Source organism: Larus michahellis, chromosome 3 (assembly GCF_964199755.1).
Source record: "Larus michahellis chromosome 3, bLarMic1.1, whole genome shotgun sequence".
Classification (NCBI taxonomy): domain Eukaryota; kingdom Metazoa; phylum Chordata; class Aves; order Charadriiformes; family Laridae; genus Larus; species Larus michahellis.
In genome coordinates this window covers 86,822,982-86,850,513 of record NC_133898.1, presented here as the reverse complement: position 1 = coordinate 86,850,513, position 27,532 = coordinate 86,822,982, and the positions used below count along the sequence as shown (strand labels likewise).

The 27,532-nt window shown below is 47.9% G+C and overlaps 2 protein-coding genes across 11 annotated transcripts in view; one reads left to right on the top strand and one right to left on the bottom strand.

The window, feature by feature from the left end:
• The first annotated feature begins 732 nt into the window (after window positions 1-732).
• On the top strand, window positions 733-5,345 carry POU3F2 (POU class 3 homeobox 2). The gene has a single exon (XM_074581074.1). It carries the CDS (start codon window positions 788-790, stop codon window positions 2,111-2,113), a length of 1,326 nt encoding a protein of 441 aa, XP_074437175.1. The 5' UTR covers window positions 733-787; the 3' UTR covers window positions 2,114-5,345.
• A 15,637-nt stretch (window positions 5,346-20,982) lies between these two features.
• The window catches only part of FBXL4 (F-box and leucine rich repeat protein 4), a 67,724-nt gene continuing 61,174 nt past the window's right edge, over window positions 20,983-27,532 (bottom strand). For 8 of the 10 annotated variants that reach the window (XM_074581067.1, XM_074581066.1, XM_074581065.1 and 5 more), the window contains one exon: window positions 20,983-26,799. In XM_074581067.1, the coding sequence (XP_074437168.1) occupies window positions 26,636-26,799 (164 nt within the window). In that variant the 3' untranslated portion in view covers window positions 20,983-26,635. The remainder of the gene's footprint in view (window positions 26,800-27,532) is intronic. The other 2 variants (XR_012586278.1, XR_012586277.1) reach the window with 1 other exon arrangement.

Below are 27,532 nucleotides of genomic sequence, written 5' to 3'. Positions count from 1 at the left end.
TCCGCTCTTTTTCCTATAATTTTTTCCCTATCCGTCACGCCCCCCCCCACGCCTTCCCAAATCTTCCGTGCCGATGCAGAGCCGCTGAGGCGGACCCGCAGGCACCCCCGGGACGGGACGAGCGGGACACCACCTCCCGCCTCCGCAGCCCCGAGGTGCGATGCCCCGCCGCCGCGCTGTGCTGCGGGGGGAGCACCGGCTGCCCGGCGGGTAGGGACGGAGGGTGTCCACCCGCTCCCCCGCCCCCGGGGCGGCCGGGATGAGAAAGTTGGGGGCGGGCGATCCGGCATCATCCCCCCTCCCGCCCCCCAGCCGCCCCGGGGCAGCACGGCCGGGCTCCGCGCAGAGGCTTGAGCAACAGGAGCCGGCGGGCGGGGCGGGGCCGGCGGGGCGGGGCCGGCGGCGGAGCCTCCCCCCCCCCCCAAATCCCCTCCCGCCGCCGCCGCCGCCGCCGCCCGGTTCCCCCTCGGAGTTGTGTTCCAGGGGGCGTGGCGTGGCGCGGGGGGGCGTGTCCCCGCCGCCGGGGCGCGCCAATGGTGGGCGGCGGCGGCGGCGGTTGCCAGGGGCGCCGGCGTCCGTCAGGGCTCCGGCAGCCAATGGCGTGCGGCGGCGGGGCGGGGCGGCCGCGCGTGCCTTCGCAGTGGGCCCCGCCGCGCGGGCCGAGGAGGGGGGGAAAAGGCGGGGGGGGGTGGGGGGGGCGCGGGCGCCGCGCGGCGCCCGAGGCGAAAAAGTAGCTGTCAAATGCGCGGCGCCTTTAACCGCCGCGATCAGTGCGGCTCGGCGAGTCATGGCGACCGCAGCCTCCAACCACTACAGCCTGCTCGCCTCCGGCTCCCCCATGGTGCACGCCGAGCCGCCCGGCGGCATGCAGCCCGGCGGCGGCTACCGCGACGCCGGCGCCCTGGTGCAGGCGGACTACGCGCTGCAGAGCAACGGGCACCCGCTGAGCCACGCTCACCAGTGGATCGCGGCGCTGTCCCACGGCGGCCCCGGCGGCGGCGGCGGCGGCGGCGGCGGAGGGGGCGGCGGCGGCGGCGGCGGCGAGGCGCCCTGGTCGGCGGGCGCGCTGGGCCAGCCCGACATCAAGCCGGCGGTGGTGCAGGCGGGCGGGCGCGGCGACGAGCTGCCGCCGCCGCCGCCGCAGCACCCGCCGCCGGGGCGGGCGCCGCACCTGGTGCACCACGGCGGCGGCGGCGGCGGCGGGCACCACGCGGCGGCGGCGGCGGCGGCGGCGGCAGCGGCGGCGTGGCGGGCGGGCGGCGCGGCGCACCTGCCGCCCGGCATGGCCGCGGCCAACGGGGCGCAGGCGGGGCTGCTGTACTCCCAGCCGCCCGGCTTCACCGTCAACGGCATGCTGGGCGCCGGGCAGCCCGGGCTGCACCACCACGGCCTGCGCGACGCCCACGAAGAGCCGCCGCCGGGACCGCCCGGGCCGCCGCACCACGGCGGCGAGCACCCGCCGCCGCCCCACGGCCCCCACCCCGGGGCGGCCGGGCCGGCCCCCGCCGCCGCCGCCGCCGCCGCTCCCCCCGGGCCGCCGCCGCACCACGACCCGCACTCGGACGAGGACACGCCGACCTCCGACGACCTGGAGCAGTTCGCCAAGCAGTTCAAGCAGCGGCGCATCAAACTGGGATTTACCCAAGCGGACGTGGGGCTGGCGCTGGGCACCCTCTACGGCAACGTCTTCTCGCAGACCACCATCTGCCGCTTCGAGGCCCTGCAGCTCAGCTTCAAGAACATGTGCAAGCTGAAGCCTTTGTTGAACAAGTGGTTGGAGGAGGCGGACTCCTCCTCGGGCAGCCCCACCAGCATAGACAAGATCGCGGCGCAGGGCCGCAAGCGGAAAAAGCGCACCTCCATCGAGGTGAGCGTCAAGGGCGCGCTGGAGAGCCACTTCCTCAAGTGCCCCAAGCCCTCCGCCCAGGAGATCACCTCGCTCGCGGACAGCCTACAGCTGGAGAAGGAGGTGGTGAGAGTGTGGTTTTGTAACAGGAGACAGAAAGAGAAGCGCATGACTCCCCCGGGAGGGACGCTGCCGGGCGCCGAGGACGTGTACGGGGCCAGCAGGGACACGCCGCCGCACCACGGGGTGCAGACCCCCGTGCAGTGAACTCGCGGCGGGGGCGCCCGGCCCCTCCTCCTCCTCCTCCTCCTCCTCCTCCTCCTCTCCTCCTCCTCCTCCTCTCCTCCTTCCCCCAACTTTTGATTGTCCTCCTTTTTTTTTTTTTTCTTTTTCGGTTTTTATTTTTTTTAATTATTATTATTATTATTATTTTCTCCTATCTTTAAAAAAAAGACAAAAAAAACAAAAAAAAAACGCGCAAAAAAAAAGAAAACAAAACAAAAAAGCGAGAGGGCGAGCGCGAATCACGGCAGACAGACAGACAGACAGACAAAGCACCTGCACCGGACTGTCCCTTAGACGGTAGCGGGTGCGATGCTGTATTTTGACCTTTCCGGCTGCAACCGGAGTGGAGCGAGTACCGCGCACAGGCAGGCAGGCACCGGCAGGGCAGGCACCGGCAGGGCAGCGGCAGGTACCGGCACCGGCAAGGCGAAGCGGTTCGCACAAAACTCCCTTCCTCGCTGGCGATAAAAATACGGCGCTGCCCCGGCCGGGGAGGGGGCGGGAGGGGAAAGGAGGAGGTGAGGGGGAGGTGGGGGGCCGCAGCCCGCTCGGGTCCCCTCCGCAGCCCCCTCCCGCCACACAAAGGCAGATTGCATTGTGGAATGTCGCTCGGTGTTGGCACATGCTGCTGTGTTTATTTTCTGTGGATCCCCTGTAGGAATATATGAAAAAAAAAAAAAAAGAGAAAGGAAAAGCTATCCCTTTTGATGTAGACAGTATTTAACAGTACAAATTTGCACTGCAAGAAAATCGAAGTTTACATAAACAAATTATTTGGTTTTCTTTTTTTTTTCTCCTCCCTTTCCGACCTTAATTTTGCAAATGACTTGCATTTTCCACGGTGAGCGTTAGTCAACCGGTGACCGGTCTACAATATGTTACTGTGTTTTAGCCTTTGCTTTATGTGTATATGTGAACTTTTGTTATAAACAAAGTCTTCTTAAATACGTGTAACGCTTATTTTCTCCTTTTACCGTAGAAAAAAAGAATGCGTATATCTGTATGTATGTATACATATGCATGCGTGCATAGACGTACATATATACACATATCTATAATCTCTATATATACACATATATATGCACCGCCAGCTTCCATTCTCCAGAGACGTGACTCTCGTAATTGCTTAATATACGCCTTCAACGGCAAGAGTCGAGTTTGGAGAAGGGAGGATAATGCAAATCGACAAAGTAAACTTCATTTTCAGGCAGTGTGTCCGGGGGCCGAGGCGCAGCCAGAGGGGGAGGAAAAAAGAAAAAGATATATATATATATATATATATATGCAGCCCTTCCAGATTGTGTCAGTGCGGGCGAGCAAGGCCCGGTGTGGGAAAAGCAGAGATGAAAACAACACGTTTCCAGAGTTTTCCCGGAGAAAGTGGCACTTCCTTGAGAGGGACAGGGGATTATTTAGCTTCACCCCCATCCCCCAGGCCCCCTGCCCTTCCCCTCCTCCCCCCGAGGCTCCCCGTGCGTGCCTTTGGCTTCCCACCCCCCCCACGCCCCCCCACCCCCGGTCCCACCGCCCCGGGCAGCCTGTGCCGACGTTGGTCCCCAAACTTTCTTTCGTGGAGCAGTTTGGCAGCAAAGGAGAGCCGGGGAGAGCCCGAGGAGCTGCTGGGCCCGGGAGGGGGGGGTGTCCCCGGGTGCTTACACCTGCGTGTAAACACACGCTGCCCACCCCGCTCCGCAGAGACTATGTGCGTTTCTTTTTCGCTTTTATTTTTCTTTATTTTTTTTTTTCCCCTATCCGCATCTACCCCGTCCTCCCCCCTTTCCCCCCTCCCGCCTTGGTCAGATTGCGGTATAATTTATTGAAGGAAAGGACCAGTTTTAACTTGGGCAGCCTTGTGTCTTTCACTGGGGAATGAAATGAAGTGTGGAAAAAAAAAAAAAACCAACAACAAACCATGCCATTTTTCAATCCGTCTTTTTTCCCCTCTTCGTTAATAGTTTTAAAGTGCATTTCGTGACATTATCTCGATGGGAAACAGTTAACTTTCCAAAAAAAAAAAAAAGAGAAAAACCCAACGGGGACAAAAAAAAAAAGGAAAAAAAAGCAAACCAAAAAGCTCTAAAGGGAAGCAGAGGAGCGGGACCTCGGAGCAGCGCATGTATGTGCGTGTGTCTGCGTGCGTGTGTTTGTGTACTTATGCACACACACAGCTATGCATATACATTAGAGCGACTTTAAGCTATGATAGTTATAAATTCATAAAGGGATCATTTAGTCAGCACAAACGGGTGCTATAGAGACAAAGCATTTTTATAATCTAAAAGTTTACTTAGTTGAGTGTTGGACAATTATGGAGAAAAAAACAGTGAAGCATTCTCTCGCAGAACTCTCCTATAAATATTGCATTCAGTAGCTAAGGCTTTAGAGTATGTTTCTCATTGTCTTTTAAAGCGCCTGTGACATTGGGTTTTCTTTCCTTCTTTCTTTCTCTCTCCCTTTCTTTCTTTCTTTCTCTCTCTTTCTTTCTTCTTGGTAAGACAGATGATGATTTCTAAGAGGCACATGCATTAGCCTTTTTCCTAGTTTTCCAACAATTGTTACAAAGATACGGGCACCAAGCTTTTCTCTTTTCTTTCTTTTTTTTTTTTTTTTTTGGATGTATTGAGCTGCTTGTTATTTAAAGTGTTGAGGACTAGCGCCTAGTGAAGTGAATCAGATCAGGGCAGATCCAGTGGTAAAGGGAGGAAATGAACTTTCAGACACTTATTAATACGTGCGTAAGGTCAGAAAACGGAGTCGAGAGGATGTTTGAGAAAAGCCTCAAACTCCAAATAGGTTTACTAAAAAAAAAAAAAAAAGTTACCACGCAAACCTTACCACTATGTATATATGTTTAATATTTGTCCTTTGAAATGCAGAAATAGTTTCAATGTTTTCTTTGTCTATTTTTCTTTTTTTTTTTTTTTAATGCTACCCAGGGAAATATTTTCATATCATTTTTAAGTGGCCTGCCTCAATGTATATTTATTTCTTTTAAAGCAAACAGGTTCTGGAAACTGTTTTTCTGTAGCTTTAAATGAGTAGGTGAACAAAATCTATATGGGATGTAATTTTTTTTTTGGTTCAGTCTCTTTAAAAATACTTTGTTTTGGTACATTTGGATGTGCTTGTGGGGAAAAATAAAAACGCAGAGATCCTTATATATTTATGTTAAAGTAATATTTTATTATCTACATAAAACAGAAATGCACAATACCTTCATAGTTTGTTCTAATTATTGAAATATCTTTATTTTATTTTTAAAGATAGCACAGATTTGCATAGTTCTTAAGATTTGGAGGGAGAACAACCCCAGTACTTATACTGAGTTGAGTTCTGTGTAAAAGCACCGCCATTCCTTTATATTTCATGGAATTTTTTGGAATAAATTTGATGCCTATACCGAGAGGTTCCACGCTTGTAACTTCCAGGGTCTTGGAGGAGAGCCTCAGGAGCTGTGTTCATTGTGTCCTCTCCGCAGAGGAACCGCAGCCGTGTGTTTGGAAGCGTTGATTTCTGTGCGGGCAGGGGGTGTCCTGCCTTGGATGCTGGTGGGGAGAGCTGCTTCTCCAGTTAGTTGCATGTTCTGGCGGAAAGCATGGCCGGGGCGGGGGGGAAGAGACTAGGCTCTCCTCGTTCCCTTTTGATGATTTAAGGTCTGACTCCTTAAAAAAAAAAAAAAAAAAAAAAAAAAAAAAAAGAAAGAAAGAAAAGAAAAGAAAAGAAAAGAAAAGAAAAAGAAAAAGAAAAACAAAAAGAAAAAGAAAACAAAAAAGGCGGGGCTTAATTATGGAGAGTACTGATAAAAACAGGGAGGAAGGATGCGGCTGCCCGGCGGGGCTGCGCACCCCCGGGCCGGGCCGGGCCCCGGGCCCCGCGGCGGCGGCTCCCAGCTGGGAAGGGCCGGGGCTTTCCCGTTAGACGTCTGCGGCTCCGTGTGTGTGTGTGTAACGACCCGGTCGGTTTTACCCGGAGGGGTCCCGGCTGGGGACCGGCGGGGCTGGCGCGCTGGCGAGCGACATCGAGCTGAGCAGTGTTCGCACATGCGGCGGTGTGTTCAGGTCCTTTTTTTTGGCTGGCTCGGTTTCCTCAGGGCAAGAGATCCTGCTCTTCTCCCCCCTCCCCTCCTTCACCGTAGTTTCTAGGCTTATTAGATTTAATCATCTTTTCTAACTCCTAGTCAATATTACACTCATCCCGAACAGATTCAGCTAAATGATCTTATCAATAGTTTCGAAGAGAAGTGACAGAAAGAAGAAGTGTTTTGTGACCGCAGACGTGCTGACGGGTAAAATGTTGAAGCCGGGTATGGATTTAAAAGTCCTTGGTCAATAGCCCGCGGAGCCGGCTGCGGAAAGCGAGCAGCCTCTGCCCTCTGCAGGACACTCGGGCGGGCGCCGGGGGAGACAGTTCGCCTTTGACGACAGGGCCCCTGCTATCGGCGAGCGCTCCCGTGGTTGGGTGGGCAGGAGGAGGTGACTTGGATGGATGGATGGATGGATGGATGGATGGATGGATGGATGGATGGATGGTGCCTTGTTCGGGGGGGGCAGGCCCGGCGCCGCGGGGATGGCCGCCGGCAGCCGGTGGCGAGGGCGTCGCGCCCCGCCGCTGCTCGGGGCCCCCGGGCGGCTCCTCCGGGGCTCTCGGCCCAGCGAGAGGCTGACCAGATGGGAGCGACTCCGCTCGTCCTTCCCGGCTGGTTGCGGGGAGGCCGGCCGGCTGGGAGGTCCTTTTCCCTGTCTCTTTCTATCTCTCTTTTAAGAGAAAGAAGAGGGAAAACTGGAGCGGCCGTAGGATGCACCTTCTGCAGGTGGATGTCGGGATGAGCGGCAGCTCCCGGGGCTCCCCCACCCTCATCCCCAGCGGGGACTCACTGTCGTAGACGAGATGTCAACAACAAAAGCCCGGTTCCCTCGTCTCGCTCCCTCTGATGGAGGCCGAAACGGGAAGGCGGGAGGAGACCGTGCATCCCGAAGCCCTTGAGTCGCGATTGCCTCCCCCCCGTGTCCCCGTCCCCGCGGGGGTGAGAGGCAGCGGTCGGTGCCGCCCGCCCCGGGGAGCTCCCGCCGCCGCCCGGCCCCGCCAGCTCTCCCGAGGGCCGGGGCCTGGAAAGAGAGGAGCGGGGGAAAGGGAAATAATCCGGCTATTCCCCCCGGTTGCGGGGCGGCCGGGGTGGTACGTGGCCAGGTGATGCTCCTGCTCTCGGGCAACTTGCGAGAGCCCCGACGGGGACCAGAGGCCCCACTCGCCCCCTGCTCCGCCCCGTCGTGTCTCTCTCTCCCTTGGGGTTTTTGCTGGCGGGAGCTCGGGGTTCCCCTTCTCCGAACCCTCCTCTCCGGTGCCCGGTCCCCCGGGCGAGCTTCTGGCCCACGGCGGGCGCTGTCGGTGCGGGGTTTCTCCGAGGATGGGTGACCCGCCCGGGGAGAGGAGGCGACGCTCCCCGGTGGGCGACGGGGAGAGCGGCCACCGGCGAGCAGGCGCGCTGGGTTTAGTCCGGCTTAACCCTCTGTGCTCGGATAAAGCCATGAGGAGGGTCGCGTACGGGGGGTGTCGCCCCGGCCCGAGCCGGGGCAGAGCTTTGCGGGTGGGAGCAAGGAGTGGGGGGGAAGATGTCTGCGGCTTCTCGGCGGGTGGATAGGGCAGCGGCGGCCTTCTGCTGCCTTGAAAAACGGAGGCTGGGCGTTGTGGTCTGTCCTGGAAAACGTGTCTTTCCCGCGTCCGCCGCTCCTGCGGGGATCATCTATCTATTTTGTGTTTCGGAAGGGGCGGGGGGCCTGGGCTGCCGCTCCTGGTTTAATATCGAGGTGGAAAAAGAAACAACAATTTTTCCGAGTTGCGGGCGCTAAGTTGGTACTTGGTGGTCGGGGCATGGCCAGGTTGTCGTCGGGGAGGTAGGAAGATGCTCCCAACACGGCGAGTTTCACCCCGGCTCGGCCGGACGGTGCTTGAAGGAGCGGGCATTTCTCAGGGGGAAATGAGTTAGAGCAAACCCAAAGCGTGCTTGAGCAGAAACGGTAAAACAAAAAGCAAGAAGTCCTTCTCAGACCCGACTTCTCATCAAATTAGAAACTAAATAAAGTGGGCTTTTCGGCAGGCTAGTCCGAGCCGCAGCAAGTGGATTTCCACGCCGCACCCGGCCTCAGCCCGTGGCCTGACCCACGCCGCAAGTCCCTTTCCTCCAACCGCAGATCCCTCCCGGCCAAATCCGCGTTAAATACCCCCGAAACTCGTGTTCCGGGAGTGCCGGGGTTTCAGGCAGCACCCCCGGGGCCGGGGAGGCCGCCTGTGCCCGCGCGGAGCCCCTTCCCCTCGCACCCCCTTCCTCCCCCGGCCCCGCAGCGGCCCCGCGCCGCCCCCGCAAGGCCCGGGCCTCCCGCGGGGGTCGCATCCTGGCCCCCCGTCGGCGGGCAAAGGAGAGGAGCGATGGGGCGAGGGCAGCGTTGAAGGAGCGGCGGGAGCCCTTTGCCGGCGCTGCCGGGGGGCGCGGCGGGGCGGCGGCGGGCCCTGCGCCCTTGCCCCGGGCGGGGGGAGGGGGGCGGCTGGCGTCCCTTCGCCCCGGGTAGGGGGCGAGTTTGGCCGGTGTTTGCCCGGCCCCGTCCGCGCACGGGATCAGTTCTCCCCCCTCAGGGCAGAGCCGCTGCCGGTCCGGGGCAGGCGGGCTGCCTCCTACCCGCCAGGGGTGCGGGCTGTGGGGGTGCCGGCCCGGGGGACCCCACCGCTCCCACGGAGGGGCCGGGGTGTCCCGGGAAGGCGGCCCCGGCGCCGAGCTCCAGCTCCGGCCCGGCTGCGGCTTCCCGGCGGCCCCGCAGCCTCCAGCCCGGCCGGGCCCGGCCGTACCGTCCCCTGTATCCCCGGGGGAGACCGCGAAGATGTAATTTTTAAGGATTAAAAAGCGGGTAGGCCGGTAGGAAGTTGGCGGCCGGTGCTTCTTCCCCTCCTCCTCGCAGGGCGGTAAATCCTGGCAGGAAAACCCGGGCAGAGAGAGGCAGCTCGTAAAAGTGATGGCGAGAGCGCTCTTCCCCTCCGCTCCCCCGTCCCGTCCCGTCCCCTCCCGTCCCGGGAGTCGTAAGAGGCGCTCGTCTAAAAGTTGGGACTTGTTTTTAGCCAGCCTGACTCATTCATTAATTCCCTTTCCCTCCTTGATTCATTCATGTCTGCAGTCATTCATTGCCAAGTCCATGGAGGCATCAGCTCCTTGGTCAGTAGGGGAGACGTACAAACAAGGATGGTGCTATTTATTTCCCTCTGCCTGTGGATTTCTAAGACGTTCAAGCAGGCACAATCATTAAACTAATTTGTATTTGATTGTTTGGGCGGACGGGGGTGAATTTTATTGCACTAAGCATTCAAGCACGCACGCATCGCTGATTACCAGTATACATTAAATAAAGTTGTTTGTACACATTGTCTTACCACATATAGGCAGTCTTATTATTCTAATTACTCTAATTAGTGCATTGAAATGTTTTCTACTTGATTTGAGGAGACAGTGATTAGTTCTATTACTTCTTTTAACTCTTATTTCATGGAAAACTGTTGATGCATGTTCCAATTACCTTGTTTTTCTCTTTAATATAGCGCGGGCCAAAAATATGATGAAATGATACCGTTGACGGGCGGAAACTTTCATCTATTTTCCCTTTTTAAAAGAGCTTCCATTTTTTATAGATCCTCCCGCCAGATAGACACTTTCCTCCCCGCCAAGCGATCGCAAATAATTATTTCTAGCCAAAGCAGCACGTTCCTTCTTTACAATTTATTCTGCTAGTTATGGATGTGGTATTTACTTTTTTTTTTTTTCTTGTACAAAAAAAAGGGAAGTCTGAGGTACACTTTCTGCGAATCTATTTCCTAAGTTTTAAATTAAGGTTACTATTAATTGATAAGATCCGTTCATCAACTATGTTACTTCGATAGGGAATTGTAATTAAAACCTTAATCCCGTTTGAGACTTATTTTTTCTTAAACACTTTTTTGAGGGATTCCCCACCCCCCCCCCCCAGCCTTTTCCGTGGCGTTGCCGTTTTAAGTGCGGCTGAGGTACGAAGCGGAGCCCAGACCCCCACCAGAGCAGGGATGTTAATTCGTTATCGAAATTACCCATCTTCACTATTGAGCCAATAGAGGTTTTGTGTCGAGTTTTGGGATGTGTGTGTGTGTGTGTGGTTTTGCCTTTTGTGTTGATGTGCCGGCCACTTAAACCCAGCCGGTGACAAAGCAGGCGGCGGGGAGGGAATCTCGCCTTCCTCTCACGTTACAGGCAGGGAGACTGGCTACTTCTCGGTCGTAAAAACACTGCTTTTATTGTTGGTGTTGCTCCCCCCTCCCTCCTCTTCCTGCGAGTTTGTTAAATAAATACGAAGGGGTGTGTGTGGGAGAAAAAACATTAAAAAAAAGAAAAAAAAAAAAAAAGGAAAAGAAAAAAGAAACGCAAACCGTCCCGTAAATTCTTAGAAGTCCAGGTCTGGAGGGAAATCTATGGAGTTACATAGGTAAATACTGGGCCTAGGCTTCTTATACTTTTAATATTTAAACTGGGATTATAGGGGATCTAAAGACGCCTTCCTAACCTTTGCCAATTGCCTGTGCGAAGGAGAAATCCCGCAAGGCGCACAAAGGGGCGAGACGGGCTCCCCATCGACTCCCACAAACGACTGGTGCGGCCGGGGAACGAGTTTCCCCTCCGGGGTTGGGGGATGTGGAGGGGGGTGGGGAGGGGGAGGGAAGGGAGAGGGGGACAGCGGTGGGGTTTTGGAGGGGGGGGGGGGATTGTAGTTTTTTGGTGGTGGGGGACAGGGGTTCTGTGTCTCCTTCCCGCAGAGCATCGTCTCGCCCCGTTCCGTGGAAGGGACCAGGGAAGATGGCACCGGCCCCGGCTCCGGCTTCGGCTTCGGCCCCTGTCCCGGCCCCGGCCCCAGGGACGGGACTGCGGCCGGAGCCGAAGCCGGAGCCGGGGCCACGGCCACGGTCACGGCCACGCGTGGAGTGCGGGCTCCCCCCAGCGGCCACCGCCGCCTCGGGGACTCCCCCGGGAAGGGCAGGGGAGCATTCCCCTCCTCTTCCTCCTCTCCGAGCCCTCTCTCTCTCCTTGGATGCAAGGACGACGGGGGGGCTGGAATCCCGGGGGAAGGAAGATCAGTGGAGCCCACGGTGTGTGTGTATGTGTGTGTGTGTGTCTCAAATCCCACCGTTTCACCAAATGGCTTATCTTCTTGATGAAGTCAAATCATCCCAGATGCCAGACCATCCAAAAAAAAAAAAAAAAAAAACCAAAAAAACCAAACCGAAAATCCCACTCTGAAAATCCTGCCCATTTGGGTGAAACCCTCATTTCCCAGGAATAGCGAACCAGAGACAGTCTCCCGTGGGGCTGTTTGGTGGGTTTTGGTGCTCTCTCTTTTTACCCAACACCACGATGGCCTCCTGGCATAACTGTGACACCCTCCCCAAACCACCCAGCAGCTGCCAGGGGTCTTTACAGGACCCAGACCCCAGCAGCGGCACTGGTTAGTAAGACTGTACAAGTTCATGCCTTGTGTTTATTTCAATGTTACCACTTCCATAACTCCCGCTTGCTGTGCTATGTAAGTAAGCGCTGAAAACGTTAAAATATTGTGAATATCAAGAGCCCAAGCCATTCAGACATTCTGCTGCAGCAGACTGTAGTGCACTGAAAACAGATAAGTGACATATCACGATCTCAGAGTCTCTTGCTAACTCAACAAGCAAATTGAGCTGAAACAAAACAAAGCAAAAAAAAAAAAAAAAACCAAACCCAAGAAAGATTAAGTTTTAGAAAGAAATGAGCGTTCTGCACAGAACTAATCGCACTACAGACAGCCAATACGTAGCACTAAGCAGCTGTGGGAGAAAATAATGGTTTTTTTTCCAGCTGAACACCAATTGTGGATCTGTTCAGCTCGCAGAAATAAGATGGCATGCATGCGGCCGGAAGAGGAAAGGTAAGCAGTGGCTGCACCTTCCGCTACAGACCAAGCCTGTGCCAGTTCTAGCTGCGGAGATGGCTCTCCTCGCAGCTGGCAGAAAGCCACGGCAAAGGTTCAGACTCTAAAGGGAAAAGCTGGCTTTGTTTCAGGGACCCTTCCTAAATGGGCAGATAAGTAAGGATGGATTTATTTGTTAACGGGTTTGGGGAAGTGGATAACATTGACCTTTTGCGTACTAATTTTGCTCAACAACCTCAGCGTGTAAATCACATCCCAAACCAGACAGTTTTAATTTGGGGTAAAATCTAGGCCCTTAACTTAAGCAATCCCTTATTAAAATTACGCATGCCTGGCACTTCAAATCGGGCTAGAAAAAGGATGGCCAGCCCAGCCTGCCTCTGTGCCTCCGTAGCTGACTAAGGGAGGGATGGAGGTGTTTCAGAGGACCCGTGGAAGGGCAGCCGCCCCATTCGGCTTGGGTGCTGCCACCTCTCCAGCTGACCATTCACAAATACAGGCGCACCCACAGCAGGGGCCAGCCCACCGCGTATCTCCATAGAGCTACGTACCCATAGGGCCAGGTTAGATTTCACGTCTCTCCTGCCCGCGGGCCCTACCTACGAGGCTGAAATCCATCTCCCTCCTCCCCGCCTGGCCCAGCACCGTGTCTCTCACCCTCCGGCCTCCGCGTCTCCAGCGGAAGGGCAGAAGGGGGCTGACCCGGGGCATCGCCGTGCAACCCAGCGGCTACGCCTCAGCTGCGCCTTCGCTTCCCCTTGGCCCGAATCCAAGGCTTCCCACATCCCAGTGATGCTCTCCCACCAGGCTTGGACCTGCCGCTTAGCAGGTCAAAATAAGGTGAGCTGCAGTAGGCGCCCAGCGCCTACCAGTCCTAAACACCCAGCCCAGACACACGGCCGTGGGCTGTTGCGGGCAGGGGGGAGCCCTCTTGTTTAGATGTCCCAAGCGCTTTCTATTTAAGATCAAATTCAGCAGCGCCCAGGGACTCCGGGGTAAGAAGGACGCGCTGTGGGGTTTGCAGGAGTCCTTGGAGGCAGCGGCTGTGACAGGGGCAAGCGCTGTGAAACACGAGTAACAGCCCCATCGAAACGCCACAATTCCAACCTGTTACCTGATACCCAAGGGATATATGGCCCCTTTTCTCATTTCTGTGAGTTTTGAGACAAAAATCTAGCGTTGCTATTTCTCGACCAGAAGGAACGGCCTCTCTGCCTTCCCTGGACAGATTCTGCTGTTCCGTCGGAGCGGGGCCGTGACACACACTAACCGTCTGGCAGACGGAAAGATGAGGGAAGGAACTGTGGTTCCCTCACTCTTCCAAATTTAAACCCATCACCTGTAGGGGACTTCTGGGAAAAAGTGTTTTTATAAGACAGTGTTGTTCTGAGGAAAAAAAACCCAAAAGCTAGGGAGCAAGGCAGTACGCTTTTTCTCTTGCAAAGAAGAGAGCGCACGTTTTCACTCAGTCTCTTAGGTTTAGGAAAAAAAAAATCTCTTTATTAATAAAACCCTGTTCAACATTTTTGGATGGCAAACCGCAGTAGCATTGACAGTATGGCACGTTACATGCCGCAGACCAACCGCACGCATGAAGGTGATCCATCTGCTGATGCGTGGCGCTAAACTGCTCCAGTCCGAAGCCACCATTGAATGTGGCAGCTCCAACGACCGGGGCTCAGGTTCAGTTCCTGCCAATGGAAAGATGTAAAAACTGACAAAGGACTCAACATGTAGGAAGATGCAAAAAGGTGGGTTGTCACTCCATCCCCTCCGCAACTGACTTCTCGCTCTCAGGTGACAGATAGCCCCTGATCATTATCTGGAGACCATTAATCCCGATCCGTGCCTCCTTTCTGAAGATGTGCCACTTTGAGCAGTGGAGGCACAGATGTGAAAGCCTTTGCGCATTTTGGAGAGCAGCAGAACACCCATGGATCAATACCTTGACTTGAAAGCTGCTGCCATTCTCTGACGAGACTGAATTATTTAAAAGTATATAAAAAAAAAAATAAAATTCAGAGTGGCATTGTAGATCTCTAGGTTTGACTGGTACCCGCTGTATTTCACTCTTACAAATCCTTTCTCTCAGCCAATTCAAAGGTAATGTTTTACTCTTGCGCAACATTTAAGTTCTTCATGAATGTCATTAGTAAGAGATACCGTAAATATTACCTGATCACACAATCACACGGAAAGCGAATTGCAAGTTTGGTAACTCACCCCCAGGTCAATCGGCAGGCACAGCACTGACAACGACACAGCCCAGGGCTTCCACCTGAAGTCTCGGTACCTACCCACCACTTTTTCTTTCCCCCTCCTCAATCGCTTACAAAAGATGAGTTATCTCACGCTCAACACCAGGTAGCGGTTGCAGACCTTAAGGATGAGATACCTACCGGAGGAACGGCAGTTCCTCCAAGGCATCCTACAAGTCTATCGATGCATTGTACGGAAAATAAGTATACGAATGCTGAAAACAGCTTGTCAGTCACCTTCAATGAGCCCTCCGGATGGGTCAGATTAATTTCGCACCCAAAAATAGCAGTTTTCCAAAGTGCCCGATTAAGCAGTTTATCGGTCCTGATGTTTTGCTGTAGTCACTGCAAGGGAAGAGCTGCTCCCAGCAGCGGCAGCAGCCCGGGAACAGGCATTGGGAAGCGACAGCAGGTGCCAGACCCAACCATCTCCAGCAGCATCTCGAAGCAAGAATGAGAATTGCTCGCATCAATCACACTTTCTTAGATGTAACGCGTCCCTTTATTTTAATTCCCATTCCAGTTTTCGTTAGCTCTGAGCTGCTTTTGATAATTTCTAGCAACTGTTGAAATGACTGATTTAGACAAGGTGCTCTTGGTCCTTGTATGAGAGGCCTCCTGTGCTCAATTAACAGCTGCCCAAATTGTTATGTTCAGGATTGGATACAGGTACTAGAAAAAAATAAACTAAGCGGCTCGCCAATTGCATCTTTCTCTCGCATTCAGCGTATTTTTTTAAATATAGACTGTTTAATGCCTGTTATCTTCATTTTTTAATTCTTTTTGCCTGTGGTGGGTTTTGTTCGAGCTTGCAGCCAATTAACAAGGCTAATTCTAAGCACCGTTTATCCTTCTTACAAAGCAGCTATGGGGGCTGTACCACTGGGCTCCGGCCGCGCTGGGAGACCCACCGGCCTGAAGTCGGAACTTAAAATGGTTTGTGCGTTTGCGGCCAGAGAGATGGGCAAGACCTTGTTACGAAAACTTATTTTAACTCCTAAAGATATTTCGCAATTCAAAACTGCACGGTCACCGCGTCCGGGCATTTTTTTCTTTCTAGCTCTTTGAAACTGTGAGGGAAAGTATTGTTACAAACGGATTTTTAACACAACAAATGCCTGCATTGTATACGATGACATTGATATTACCAGTGAATAAACAATCGCAGCACGTGCGGTATCAGGTCTCCAGTGTTCTGTTTCAATTCAATGAAGACTGCCAATCGCATCTTAAAGTAACAGAGATAAGTTCCCATTTTCGAACGTTTTCACAGAACGCTACACTTTACCCCCTCCCACTGGACATATCGCACGTGAAACCACGAGTACTGAGAGCATGTAACTGCTTTCGCTTCCCCAAATAATCACGCGCTCCTGCCAAATAATAATAACAACAACGTAATAAAGTGTATTATAGGCTCCCAGGCATTAAAGTCTGGAAATCCTGATATATTTTGCAATCTGGCTTTATCCGTGTGGTTTTTTTAAACCGTTTGTATGATCAGAAGTGCCACACGGAGGAGGCGTGTGATGTTTCAACACCGTGAAGGCAGCCCTGACAAACAGGCATCTGTCAGAAACAGGGCAGCGAGAAAACGACCTCTGAAACCGTCCTTTGCACGTGTCAAAAGTCAGCTGCGCTTTGCCCAAGATGCACAGAAGCCGGGTCCAGTCTTGTCCTTCTGCTTCTCGATAATCGGAAGCAACAGGAGCTGTAAGTTGGTGCTAGAAGGTAGTTTTAGCACGTCTGAAATGATACCGGCCTGAGGCAAAGTTGTGATACTGAAGTCGAACGCTTCGGTAGGTGCTGGAGATGAAAAGTTTCAATTTTCCGTAAGTCTTAAAAGCCTTAAGTTTCCTTAGAGACGCAATAAGACAACTCGAAGCTTTGTATTTGTTTTAGTAAGAGCGTTGGCTTGAACAAGGAACAGTTTCAGGTGAATAACACTTCATAAACTCTACCTAGAAGAAAATGGGCACCGATCACACCGATACCGGTTGGGTAAGTAACTCTGAACCAATAAACAAACTGCTCAGACAATTAATGAAAAAGGTAGGACAACGTCTAGCAAAGCAGTTACTGGTTTCCAATTCAATACCCGGGTTGTTCTGGACAAGTCGAGTCCAACCCATTACGTGTCGCCTTCTGGTTCCCATTTTCAAAACGGCAGAACTCCGTAACATCTTTGCTAAATTTAGAGTTTATCCTGTTATTTAAGTTCCACAGCATTTAAACACAACTCTATCGCTACCTATATAATTAAAGAGATTAAGAAATACGTTATGGTAACAGGATTTGTGTTAGTGTAGGAAATAATCCTTGAAAGAAACGCAACAATTATTTTTTTCTCGGAGGTCTGTCTCGGCACATTGCAATCTCCGTATTCCGCTCCACATCCCGTCTGTCTGTATCCATCTGTTGTCTCTTGCTCTGTACCTACATCACACGCCATTTCAGGCAGCAAAACGTTTATTTTGTGTAACGCACCTAGTTCCACGTGCTTTCACAGGGCTACAGTAAGATAAACATTAAACACCACCACTCTTTCCTAATAAATAAATAAATAAATAAGCTTACAAATCCGTCTCTAAAAACATCCAGGGTAACTTATTTCAAAACTAACAGTGATAAAAATATGCCCAAACTGTTCCTCTGAATGCATCACATTTTGTGTTTTATTTCACTGTTTTTTAAAATGAAGGCACAAAAGGTCAATGAATGTAGACAAATAATTTATTTTTGTTTTATTTATTCATTATTTTATGTACACTTGGTATTTTGCAACACAGTCAAAGGGAAACAAATTAAGTGCAAAGCAAGATAAATATTACAGGTTGAATACATTTTAACACATTTCTGTCATCTCTGAATTAGCAGACACTGACGACCCAGTGAGGACATTAATTTCAACTTCTTCATACTGGCAGGAACAGAATAAAACGGTACAACACAGTATTATGACATTTTAAATGAGCCCATGCAGCGGAATAAAACAGGCTGAATTTACTAAACAGAAATAATTGGCGTGTGAATATGTGATTAACTTTTTAAGACAAAAAGAAACTACCTTCCAGTTAGCAATATAAGGCATTAGATGATTTCTCCATAATAAACGCAATCATTTATAAATAGGGGGCTGACACCTCTGTTTTACATGCGTCCAAGTAAACCCTTACCTTATACCACAAATACGCAGTAAGTGGTACAAGACAAAGGTGTTCCAACGAGGAGGTGCCAGATCTCTGCCTGCGCTGGGTCCGCGCGGGCACTAGAGACCTTGGGGCTTACACGGAGAGAGAAGACGCGGTCGTCAAATCCGAACAGTGGTACAGTAATAACCTCCCGTTTACTACTGGTCAAGCAGAATACTGAGAGGGAGGAAAAAAACCCATAATTTTGAGATGTCATCAAGTATTTGCGCAAGTATAAAAAAATGCAGAAGCCTCAGAGGGGAATATTAAAAACAAATACAGAGAAGATGCTAAGGTAAACACTGCTAGTACACTAACAGGAGCACAAAATGAAAAATGGGGTTAATGCTGAAGGTGTACAACATTGAATGACAGCACAGAGAAGAAATTTGGGACCTAAGATTGCACATACAGACACAGCCCTTGGAATACTGACCATACTTAGGACTGCAAGGCTGTCAGCTTCATGGGCCCACGTAGCTTAACACCAGGATACAGCCACGAAAAACACATCCGTGAAGCCCTGCCCCCACCTCCCGCTTTTGGCTTTGCTAATCGCTGCCTTCACCACGCTTTAAACGTGCTCTTATTGGCTTTTCTAATCTAAACCTCCAACGCCTTGTTTCTCCTCTGAGACCTTAGTTAGGAATTTTATTGAAGCCAGTCAGGACCTGCATGTTCTCAGATGTTCACAGTAACGTTTCATGCTTTCGGGCTTGAACCACCGTTATGAGGCAAAAATAAACCACCTCAGTTTGGATGTCTTTTGGATGCAGTCGTGAAGTTATCTAAAAGTCAAGGAGCCTTGGAACACAATGGGAAGTGGCTATCCTCCTTTATGCTAATTCACATTAAGACTTTTGAACAGCCAACGTGTTCCCACCTGCTGCTTGTTATTCTGAAATTTACAGAAAAAGGTGTTTTAAACACTCAGCTATTAGAAAAGAAGCTTCCTAGTTTCAGCCAAGACATTTTGTAGGTAGTACTCAGATGCAGTTCAACCACCAGAGCAAAGGTGGCGGTGGCCTTCGACAGAAGCAAGAGAAACGAGGGGGCTAACAGGGAGTATCTAATTCTGCATCCACACGCGCTAGGACACCACGCACGGCTCAGGAAGCTGAAATCTCCCAAGGAAGTTTTACACAGTCTGCGTGGACCTCAGCTTCTCCAGAGGTCACTTCAGGACCATAATTTAAGATTGACCTCCTGATCTGAATCACCCCGGGGAGGAACCTCCCTCTCCAGAGTGAAGGGATCATAGGAGACTCATTTGCTAACTTTAGTACCTACCCTAGATATTTAAAATTAGATGATACAAATACCCTCCAGCTACAGAAAATGTGCTTAAAGGCAATTATCCCTTTTGTCCTTCTCGAGTTGTTATTAAAAAAAAAAAAAAGGCATAACTTGCTTCTGGTGCTTACTGGCACAGCATGAGTAGCAGAGCTATTTACAGACAGTGTCCCGAACTGTTCCCTCCGTTGCCGCTCTTCCACCTTTTCTACAAATTGGTCCCTTTAAAAGGTAACGCAGTAGGAGTCCGTTGTACCACTACTCAAACTCCAACTGTTGTGGCAGAAAATGGAGCATACCATTAAATCACAAATACAGTGCAAGTATTTTGTTGCTGGTTATTTGAGGCGGGGCAGGGAGAGTCCTATTATTTTTAAATGAAACCAGGCGCCGGGTTCGGGTATCTAAATTTGAAGGCCTGGAGATGCCATTCCTTCTCACCCACATGTAGGAGTAAATGTGAGCAGGAGATTTCCCCGGGCAATTCCCGCACCTGAGAGATCAGGCCAGTTCCCGCACACCGCAGCTCCACTACCTGCCTGGGAAGGAGATGAATGCAAAAAGCCAGAGGTTGCCAAAGAGTTGTAGTGGCTTTATGCTCGTTAGGAAGAACGAGGGCGAGACCATCTACATGGATTTCACTAAGGTGGTTCAAAGGACAGCTGGTAATTAGGACTTGTCTGTATATGAAAGTTAAATCACAAAGCCCCCCTGCAAACACACCAACTCCTGGTTATTTTAATTCACTTCCAGTAACTATTCCAAAATAACTCCACATATTGACTAGCCATTAGTTTCCAAATCGCAACTAAACCAGCTATTTGTAATTTGCCTTTATCATTTTCAGAACAGTGTCTATGTGCAGAAACCTGTGGCGCTGCCCGGGAAAAAATAAATCTGAAGATACCAAGGTCTGGTAGAGAGAAACCATGTCCTGATGGTGAGCCAAAGACTGACTGTACTACCCAACAGCTCCTGACAATGGCATAATGGCAAATAAATGCACAAAAGACGGTAACTCACCACAATTATACAACAGTATCTCCCTAAAATGCTCAGGCAGTTCAGCATTTCATAAACTTTGTCCTCTTTTTCATTTGAACTCAAGTTTTCATTTTTTGACGTTATGAGCAGCTAACCGCTATACTCGGTTTCCAATAGAGTAAGCAGAAACAAATGGCATCTAAACCATGGTAACCCAAATTAATTCTAAGAGCTACGTAAACAAATATTAAAATTATGCGAACTAAACTGTTCCTAATGGATAGGCAATTTGGTTTCTAAACAGAAACTACTGCCAGTACCCAAGAACAGGGATATTTATCTTAGTCCTTGGTCTAACTTTCAGACTTCAGAGTGACGACAGTACTCCTGTAAACTAATCATGTGTGTTTTGTACATTACAGAACTGTATGTCGAAAACAGTACCAAATTTTTAATAAGTTACATTTAGATTTTCCTACTAACCTAAAACAAGAAAAATATGACTTCCCTTAAAAAAAAAAAAACAAACAAAAAACAAAACAAAGGAAATGAACAAATGAACAAGATTCTTGTGACTGTTCTCAACATTGCAAGTTTCTTAGGTATTATTTCCTTTCTCCCCCCCAACACCTTCAGCAACCAGTACACTGAAGCAAACAGAACAACCAAGTCTCAGGTTGGAAGGGATCTCTGGAGACCATCTGGCCCAGCCCCCTGATCAAGCAGGGCCACCTAGAGCTGGCTGCCCAGGACTGTGCCCAGACAGTTTCTGAGTATGTATGTCCAAGGATGGAAACTCCACAGGCTCTCTTGGTCATCCTCACCATAAAATGTGTCATCTTGTGTTCAGACGGAGTCTCCTGTGTTTCAGTTGGTGCCGATTGCCCTGCTCCTGTCCACAGGCATCACTGAGAAGAATCTGCCTCCCTCTTCTTTATCGCTCCTCTCCATCGGATATTCCTATATATTGATAAGATTTCCCTTCATCCTTCTCTTCTCCAGAGCCTTCTCTTTACCATTTTTACCTCGAAACTGCAGTTTATTTGTCCTTAAAAAAGGGACCAATTGCAAAAAACTCAAGCAATTAAGTCTTACATGCATCTGTGTGTACACGCACAAGACCACTTCAAGAGTTTAACAAAAAATACAGATAGGCAGCGGTAGGTGAAGAAAAAATATTTTTATGTAGTTCATAAAAATGAAACAAAGAGACACCAGGAATTACTGCACAAGCACATACATGAAAGGTCAATATAAAGAGCATCCAAATGCTAAATCTCAATTTAGAAGTGTGAGCATGTGAAATTACATGGGAAACTAAACTTCTGGGAAAGATAACAGCTGATCCAGAACAATGCACTTACTTTCTCATGTCTATAAATAGCTTTGGCCACTCTTTCGGGAGTTTCCAGATAAATCTGGATAAGTCCCCTTTGTTTCTTTTCTCAACTTTTTGACATTTGCATTTCTTCAGTATCCAAGGAAAAAGAGAGCGCTTTCAAATAGTTGAGGGGTTTTTATTTGTTTTTAGAAAAGTCGAACAAAACATGCAAGAGAAAAACTTCATTCCTCACAAAGGATCCTAACTTTGTCTGTCCGAACTGCGCCATTTATCATTCTCAAATGAAAAGAAGACAGAGAGAAACTAGAGCTACGTAACTCAATCTATAATAACAGTACTTAGTCCATTAGGTAAAAAGGAAAATCTCACCACTGCCTGCTATTACTGAGGCTGAATCCTCCTCAAAAGAGCCACCTCTTGCCGAGGCCCTTCTTTGACGATCACAAGGATCTGTAACACGCACAACTCACGCCTCAGCCCTTCCTCATGTCAGTTCTCACAACTTGCCCCATGCCTGGTAGTATTTAATAAAGAGCCCTTCTCAGATTTCACATCAAGCCAGAAATCTGAAAATCACAGAAATCACCATCTTGGCGAAGGACAAATGCCTACATTTGGGAAAAATGTTGACTGTGTCTAACACAGCATGTACAGATGCCTTAAACCAGGAACTTCTAGCCTAGTAACTTCAAAAGCTACAACTCACGGAATCATTGCAAAAGAGTAATAATGAACGTGTAAATCAATATACAAAGTCACCCCCATACTCCATATAATAAAATGCTACATTTTATCTAGTTTTTATAGATGTATTAGTCCTGCAGATGTGACGTGGGAAACATACCCTGTAAGATGCAGTAAGTACACACAGTGAGAATCAAGACTAAACCACACCATTTTTGCAAATGCACAGTGGGTAACATTCTTGACGACAGGAGAGCAGTTAAACTAGTCATACTCCTAATTATAGCCATACAAAAGATTATCAAAATAGCTGCAATACATTAATTACATTTTCCCGTTCATGTCATGCATTTACAGAACTATACATACAGCAAATTAGGTACATGAGATTTCAGAACAGGGAAAGGGGATGCATTTTCACCCCCAAAAAAAAAAAGACACATCACCAGCATTGGCAAGAGACTCAGGGGCAGAAGCAGATCGTGGCATTTAAAACACTGACTTTCCAAGTTGTCAGCATCTCTAATTTGCTTCTTTCTGGATGGATTTTGGAGGGTTTTGAGGTTTAGGGATGGATGTTGTTCCTGTCTTGTTTTTTGCTATTCCAAGACAGGTAGTACAACGCTGGATGGAATTAATCTCATTTTAGTATTCTCAAGCCAAGTATCTAACCTGAGCTAAATCAAAGCTTCCACAGTCTCCAGAGATGCTCTCCAGAAAAATGATTCATTCTGCTTTCCTTAAATATCTATCTTAGGCGGAGATAAACAGGTCTCTAGAGACGTCCAGATTCCTCCCTTAAACTACATGTCGAACTTTCAGAGAGATGAATTCTACTCACTGTGTACCATGATAACTAGACATCTTGTATCTGGAAGAGCTGGGATGACAGCCCCAAGGAAAGAATCAGGCAGTAAATACAAGGCTCTTTTTTTTTTTTTTTTTGTCTGAAATTTGGACCTCCAAGTACATGGGAATTTTAAGGTCCAAACTCCTATGCAAAAACTGTTCTTCCACACAAGTCCTGCTCACAAATGTACTTAGTTACGTGCATAATTTAAGCAACAGAAACTCCATCCATTTCCATAGAGCTATCTAGCCAGACAGCTCAGGATTATGCAAGTACACTACTGAATTGAAGCCTTCAAGAGTTGGGAAGATGCTTTAAATGCTAAAATTATCATATTAGTTTTTAAAATGACCAAAAGAATGACGTATCTACCTACATGCCATCCCACACCAATTTCATGCAGATAGTACCCAAGCCCCCCTTTAGTTTAAGAACAAGGAACACTTCACAGAAAGCCTCTTTTTTCTGGACATGTTAGCCAGGTTTTTTTAACATCTGTTGCCAAAGCACATCTTTTACAACGCTTCAGAAAGGCAGACAAGATCAAATGACATGATAAAAAAAAATGGAATATCCTTAAAAGCAGAATTTAGATAACATGACTGAGGGACGGTCTAGTGTTGGAGATGACGACCCAATTCCAGAATAATTCAATTCCTCCAACTGAGGAATTGCCATTTATCTTGGATTAAATGAAACTGGAATAAATTTCCCTCTATACGACTGCTTCACAAGCAGGCAGCCCACAGTAGTTATCGGACTTTGCATTCACACGTTGCCATACCCTGTGTAACACCTTTCACACGCAGACAAACCAAAAGGCACTTGGGCAAAGCAACACGGGAAATCCAGCACACCTCCTGCCCAGGCTTTTCCGGCTGCATGGGTGGAGAGGAACTCAGTCTCCGGGTACAGTAAAACAACAGTTGAAAACAGAACTGCTGTGAGACACCTTTTGCTATTACATTCACTTCACAAAAGTAATTCCGACATGAATAACTCTTGAGATTTAGACATATATGTGTAAGTATGTACACACATACAAAAAATTTTCATATATACACACAAACTTATGTGCGTATATATATAATTTATACATACCTATGTATAAATAGATATACACACACAAGTATAAAATAGCAGAACTAAAAAGACAGTGATCTATTCTTGCTTCTTTGTTACATATAAGGAAAGCATGTTATTTTCTTCATCCTGGAAATATATGTCAAGTCTGGTCTATCTTCTCTTTGCTGGAAGACTTCTTGGATGTATAAAGTCCATAGCTTCTTACCTGCTGATTGAAGGTTAAAGTCTACAACTACAGATGGAAGTCTTTCCCAATTACTTCTCAGCTATTTGAATTAATTGCGTTAGCAATAGCTAAGTTTTAAATAGTCCAAATAAGAAGCAGACTGCAATTTATCTTTCAAGTGACAATGGAGAATTCTTGATGAAAACAATTTCAAACAGAAGGCACAACATAAGAAAAAAAATCCTTTAGTATGAACGACAATTTAAACCTCCTTTATACTACCTAAAAAGCAATAGAGAATGAAATCCTCTACACATATATGATTACAGAAACACTTATTTGATTCAGTGACGCTGTAGAAGTGAAACTGTATTATTTACCAAGTTTACCAGTTTGAAGGCACAATGGCTATCACTTCATCCACATCCCATTCTATTTACAGTGAAAAACAAACAAGAAGGATCTCTAAGAAAAAAAAAAGGAGATAAACACAGATGCACCCTGAGAAGTGGAATTTCACAACAAAAACATTTGTTCTGAAATACCGTTCTTTGTAAACTCTCATTATCTGGACCTGTGTTCTCCTATAACTAGGACAATAATGTTTAATACTTGGTTACAATGAAAAACATTACTTGTAGATTAAAAAAAAAAAGTTAAAAGTTAAGCTTCCCAAAAAAATTAATCAACCCAAACCTGACTAAAAGAAATGAGGTCTCACACAGAATCACACCACAGCTGACATCTGTCAGCAGGGAAAAAATAAATAAATATGAAATCTAAAGATCTCTGACAATGTTCAGTTTTCTAGAAAAAAAAAAATGGAATGGCATAATCTAGTTGGAAATCCCATAGTGCCATCTGTGTGGAGGAAAAAAAAAAAAAAAATCAAAAAGCCAAATGTGCATGACCTTTGGATCTGGAATTCCCAAAAGATTCTGTAAAATTTAAAATTCTGAAGAAAAAGGTCTTTTTATAAAATCTGATAAATGTTCTGTAGCTGTTTCATGACATGGTTTATAAAGTATTGGCACCAGCACATAGAGTTCAAAGCGTTCATTCAGGAGTTGCAGAGATCGTCAAACCTTAAATGATTCATAGCAGTCCTCTAGTAGCGGTTGGTTATTTACTGCACAAGCTGAAGTACTCGTTGCCAGTGATCTTCATTGCAATAACGTACTTCTGCCAGACAAAATATTTTCCTGCTTGTTCCAGTAGGTAATGAGTGCCATCAATAGAATAATAGTGGAGCCAGTATCAAATGACAGGTTGTATTTCATGACCCATATTCATCAACAATGGCTAAAAAGGTAAAATTCTAAACTCAGGCTGTACATAGCAACACACTCTAGCAGTGGTATTCAAGAAAAACAAAAAAAAAAAAAAAAAAGAGAGAGAAAAACTTCATCCAAGGAAGTGCAAAAGGAAGAAACCTCTAGAATTTGTCCATTGACATAGTTTTTCTTCTCCAGAGGCTAAACAGTGTTAAAGAGAGAGTACAATAGTACTTTGAGCAATCACCTCTTGGAAAAACAACAACAACAAAAACAGAACCCAAACCAAATCCAATACTAGGATTTGATGATTATTAAATCACCAAATCATATTGCCCTTGTTTCAAACCCGCTGTATTTTCATTGATGTTTTACTGAACAAAGATGTTTGGTTTTACACTTGATAGTGGATTTGATGCCAGTGTAAGGGACAGGTGCTAATGCGTTACCCTAAGTTCTAATTTTTTATGGTAGGTTTTTTTATGTTCTATTTTTTAAGTTTTATTTTTTATATTTTTATGGTACTTTGCATGACAACCAAATGTATCATAAATCAAGTCTTGACCATGACAGAAATTTGAAAAAAAATTGCTCTGGAGTTTTCTACGCATTACCAGTTACGACACTGAGTACCTGTCTCAAACTTTACATCCCACACCAAGAGGCAGCTGGCAATTTTCTCTTTCGTTTCTGCTCTAAGTTCGGGTGGAAGGTTCTTGCATTTATCTGTTGTGTCGCTTAAGCTGGACTGTAAAACATCACTACATCTATTTCAGGTGGAGGAAGGGAGAAAAATGTATCAGATACAATTCATTGCCAAAAAAAAAAAAAAAAAAAAAAAAGATGACAAAGTGTCTTTTCAATCCATTCTTACAGAAGCTTAAACAGCTTTTCAAACAACTAATTATAGGCCAGACCATAACATCTTATGTCGCAGGCCAAACTAGGATGCTACAGTATCTGTGTATGTATATACAAATACATCTGTATACATTTATATATACACACACAAACACATATACATAAAAAAAGGAAGCACCCATCTTTTTCTTACTGCTAAATATTGAACTTCTGCTTTCACCTGGATATTAACATCGTTTATTGTGTGTAAGACCCTATAAAGGGACATTTAAGAAGACATTTTTCATTTTCTTCTCATTAAAGCCACACATATGGCTGGTATTTAAAAACATGCAGTGCCACCAACTAACACAGCGTAAATAAGTTCTTAGGTACAATATCAACTCTTTAAGAAATGTATAATATATTTAAATGTATTTTACCCATTTGTGTAGGTAATTAATACTTTCCACTATTTCATAGGGGATCTATATTCTTCTTAAAAAGAGTCAGCACAAATTCACAGGAAACAACTCCGTCAAATGAATTCCACAGCAGCATAGGTAGTGAGTCACTGGGTGAAACTCTTTTTTATGAACACATTAGGAAAGTTGGCATTCAGTTCTAGGACAACTCTATTATCAATCTGTGAGCAGAAGGACACATCGAGTAAAGAAAGATCTTTACAAGACTCCAGCAATTTTCTTAAAGATGCAGGGCTTACCATCCTCGTTCCTGTTCAAAAACAAAATAGAAGAAACAAAACAAATTGTAAAGTTATCGAGAATAGTCTTTTTTTTTTTTTTTAAAGCTGCTAATACCGTGTCATGAAAAAAAATGTTACTATAATGCAACTTTATTTAGATTATTTCCATTAGATTTCAACTGAGAAACTCAGAAACAGCGCAGAATTTTTGCCTTTAAGCAGCCTATTGTATTTTCCTAACCCAAATGCTTAACTAATCCCATCATCTTCTATTGGGAGGCAACTTTACAACTTCAAGGAGAATTTCTAACTACCGAAGCTGACCCAAAGTACCCGCAGCCAAAAAATGTCCCAGTGGCCAGATGCTAGGCTTCCGCAATAAGCAACACAGTATGCCACGCTCATGTCCTCATGACTCTCTTGCTGACTGCAATGACCAGCACAGCACACAAGCTATTATGGGCTACTCCAATTCCAAATAAATCAGCAAGGCTTCCAGGGCTCTAGAGTGAGCACGGGTACTATGCACGTGCAGGGGCAGCTGTTCAAGGGACTATGAATCACATCTCTCTATATATGCTAACTGTAACAGAAAACATGCTATTTTCCCCTGCCATAAATGTGACCACGGTGGCTGAACTCTGAAGTGTCACCATAGGGTCAGAAAAAAAGGTGTTTCTAAGCACGCATCCACACACCCATTATAGCTGATGGAAATCCAGTCAGTACAGTCAACGGTGCTTAGCACATGATTCCCCTGAG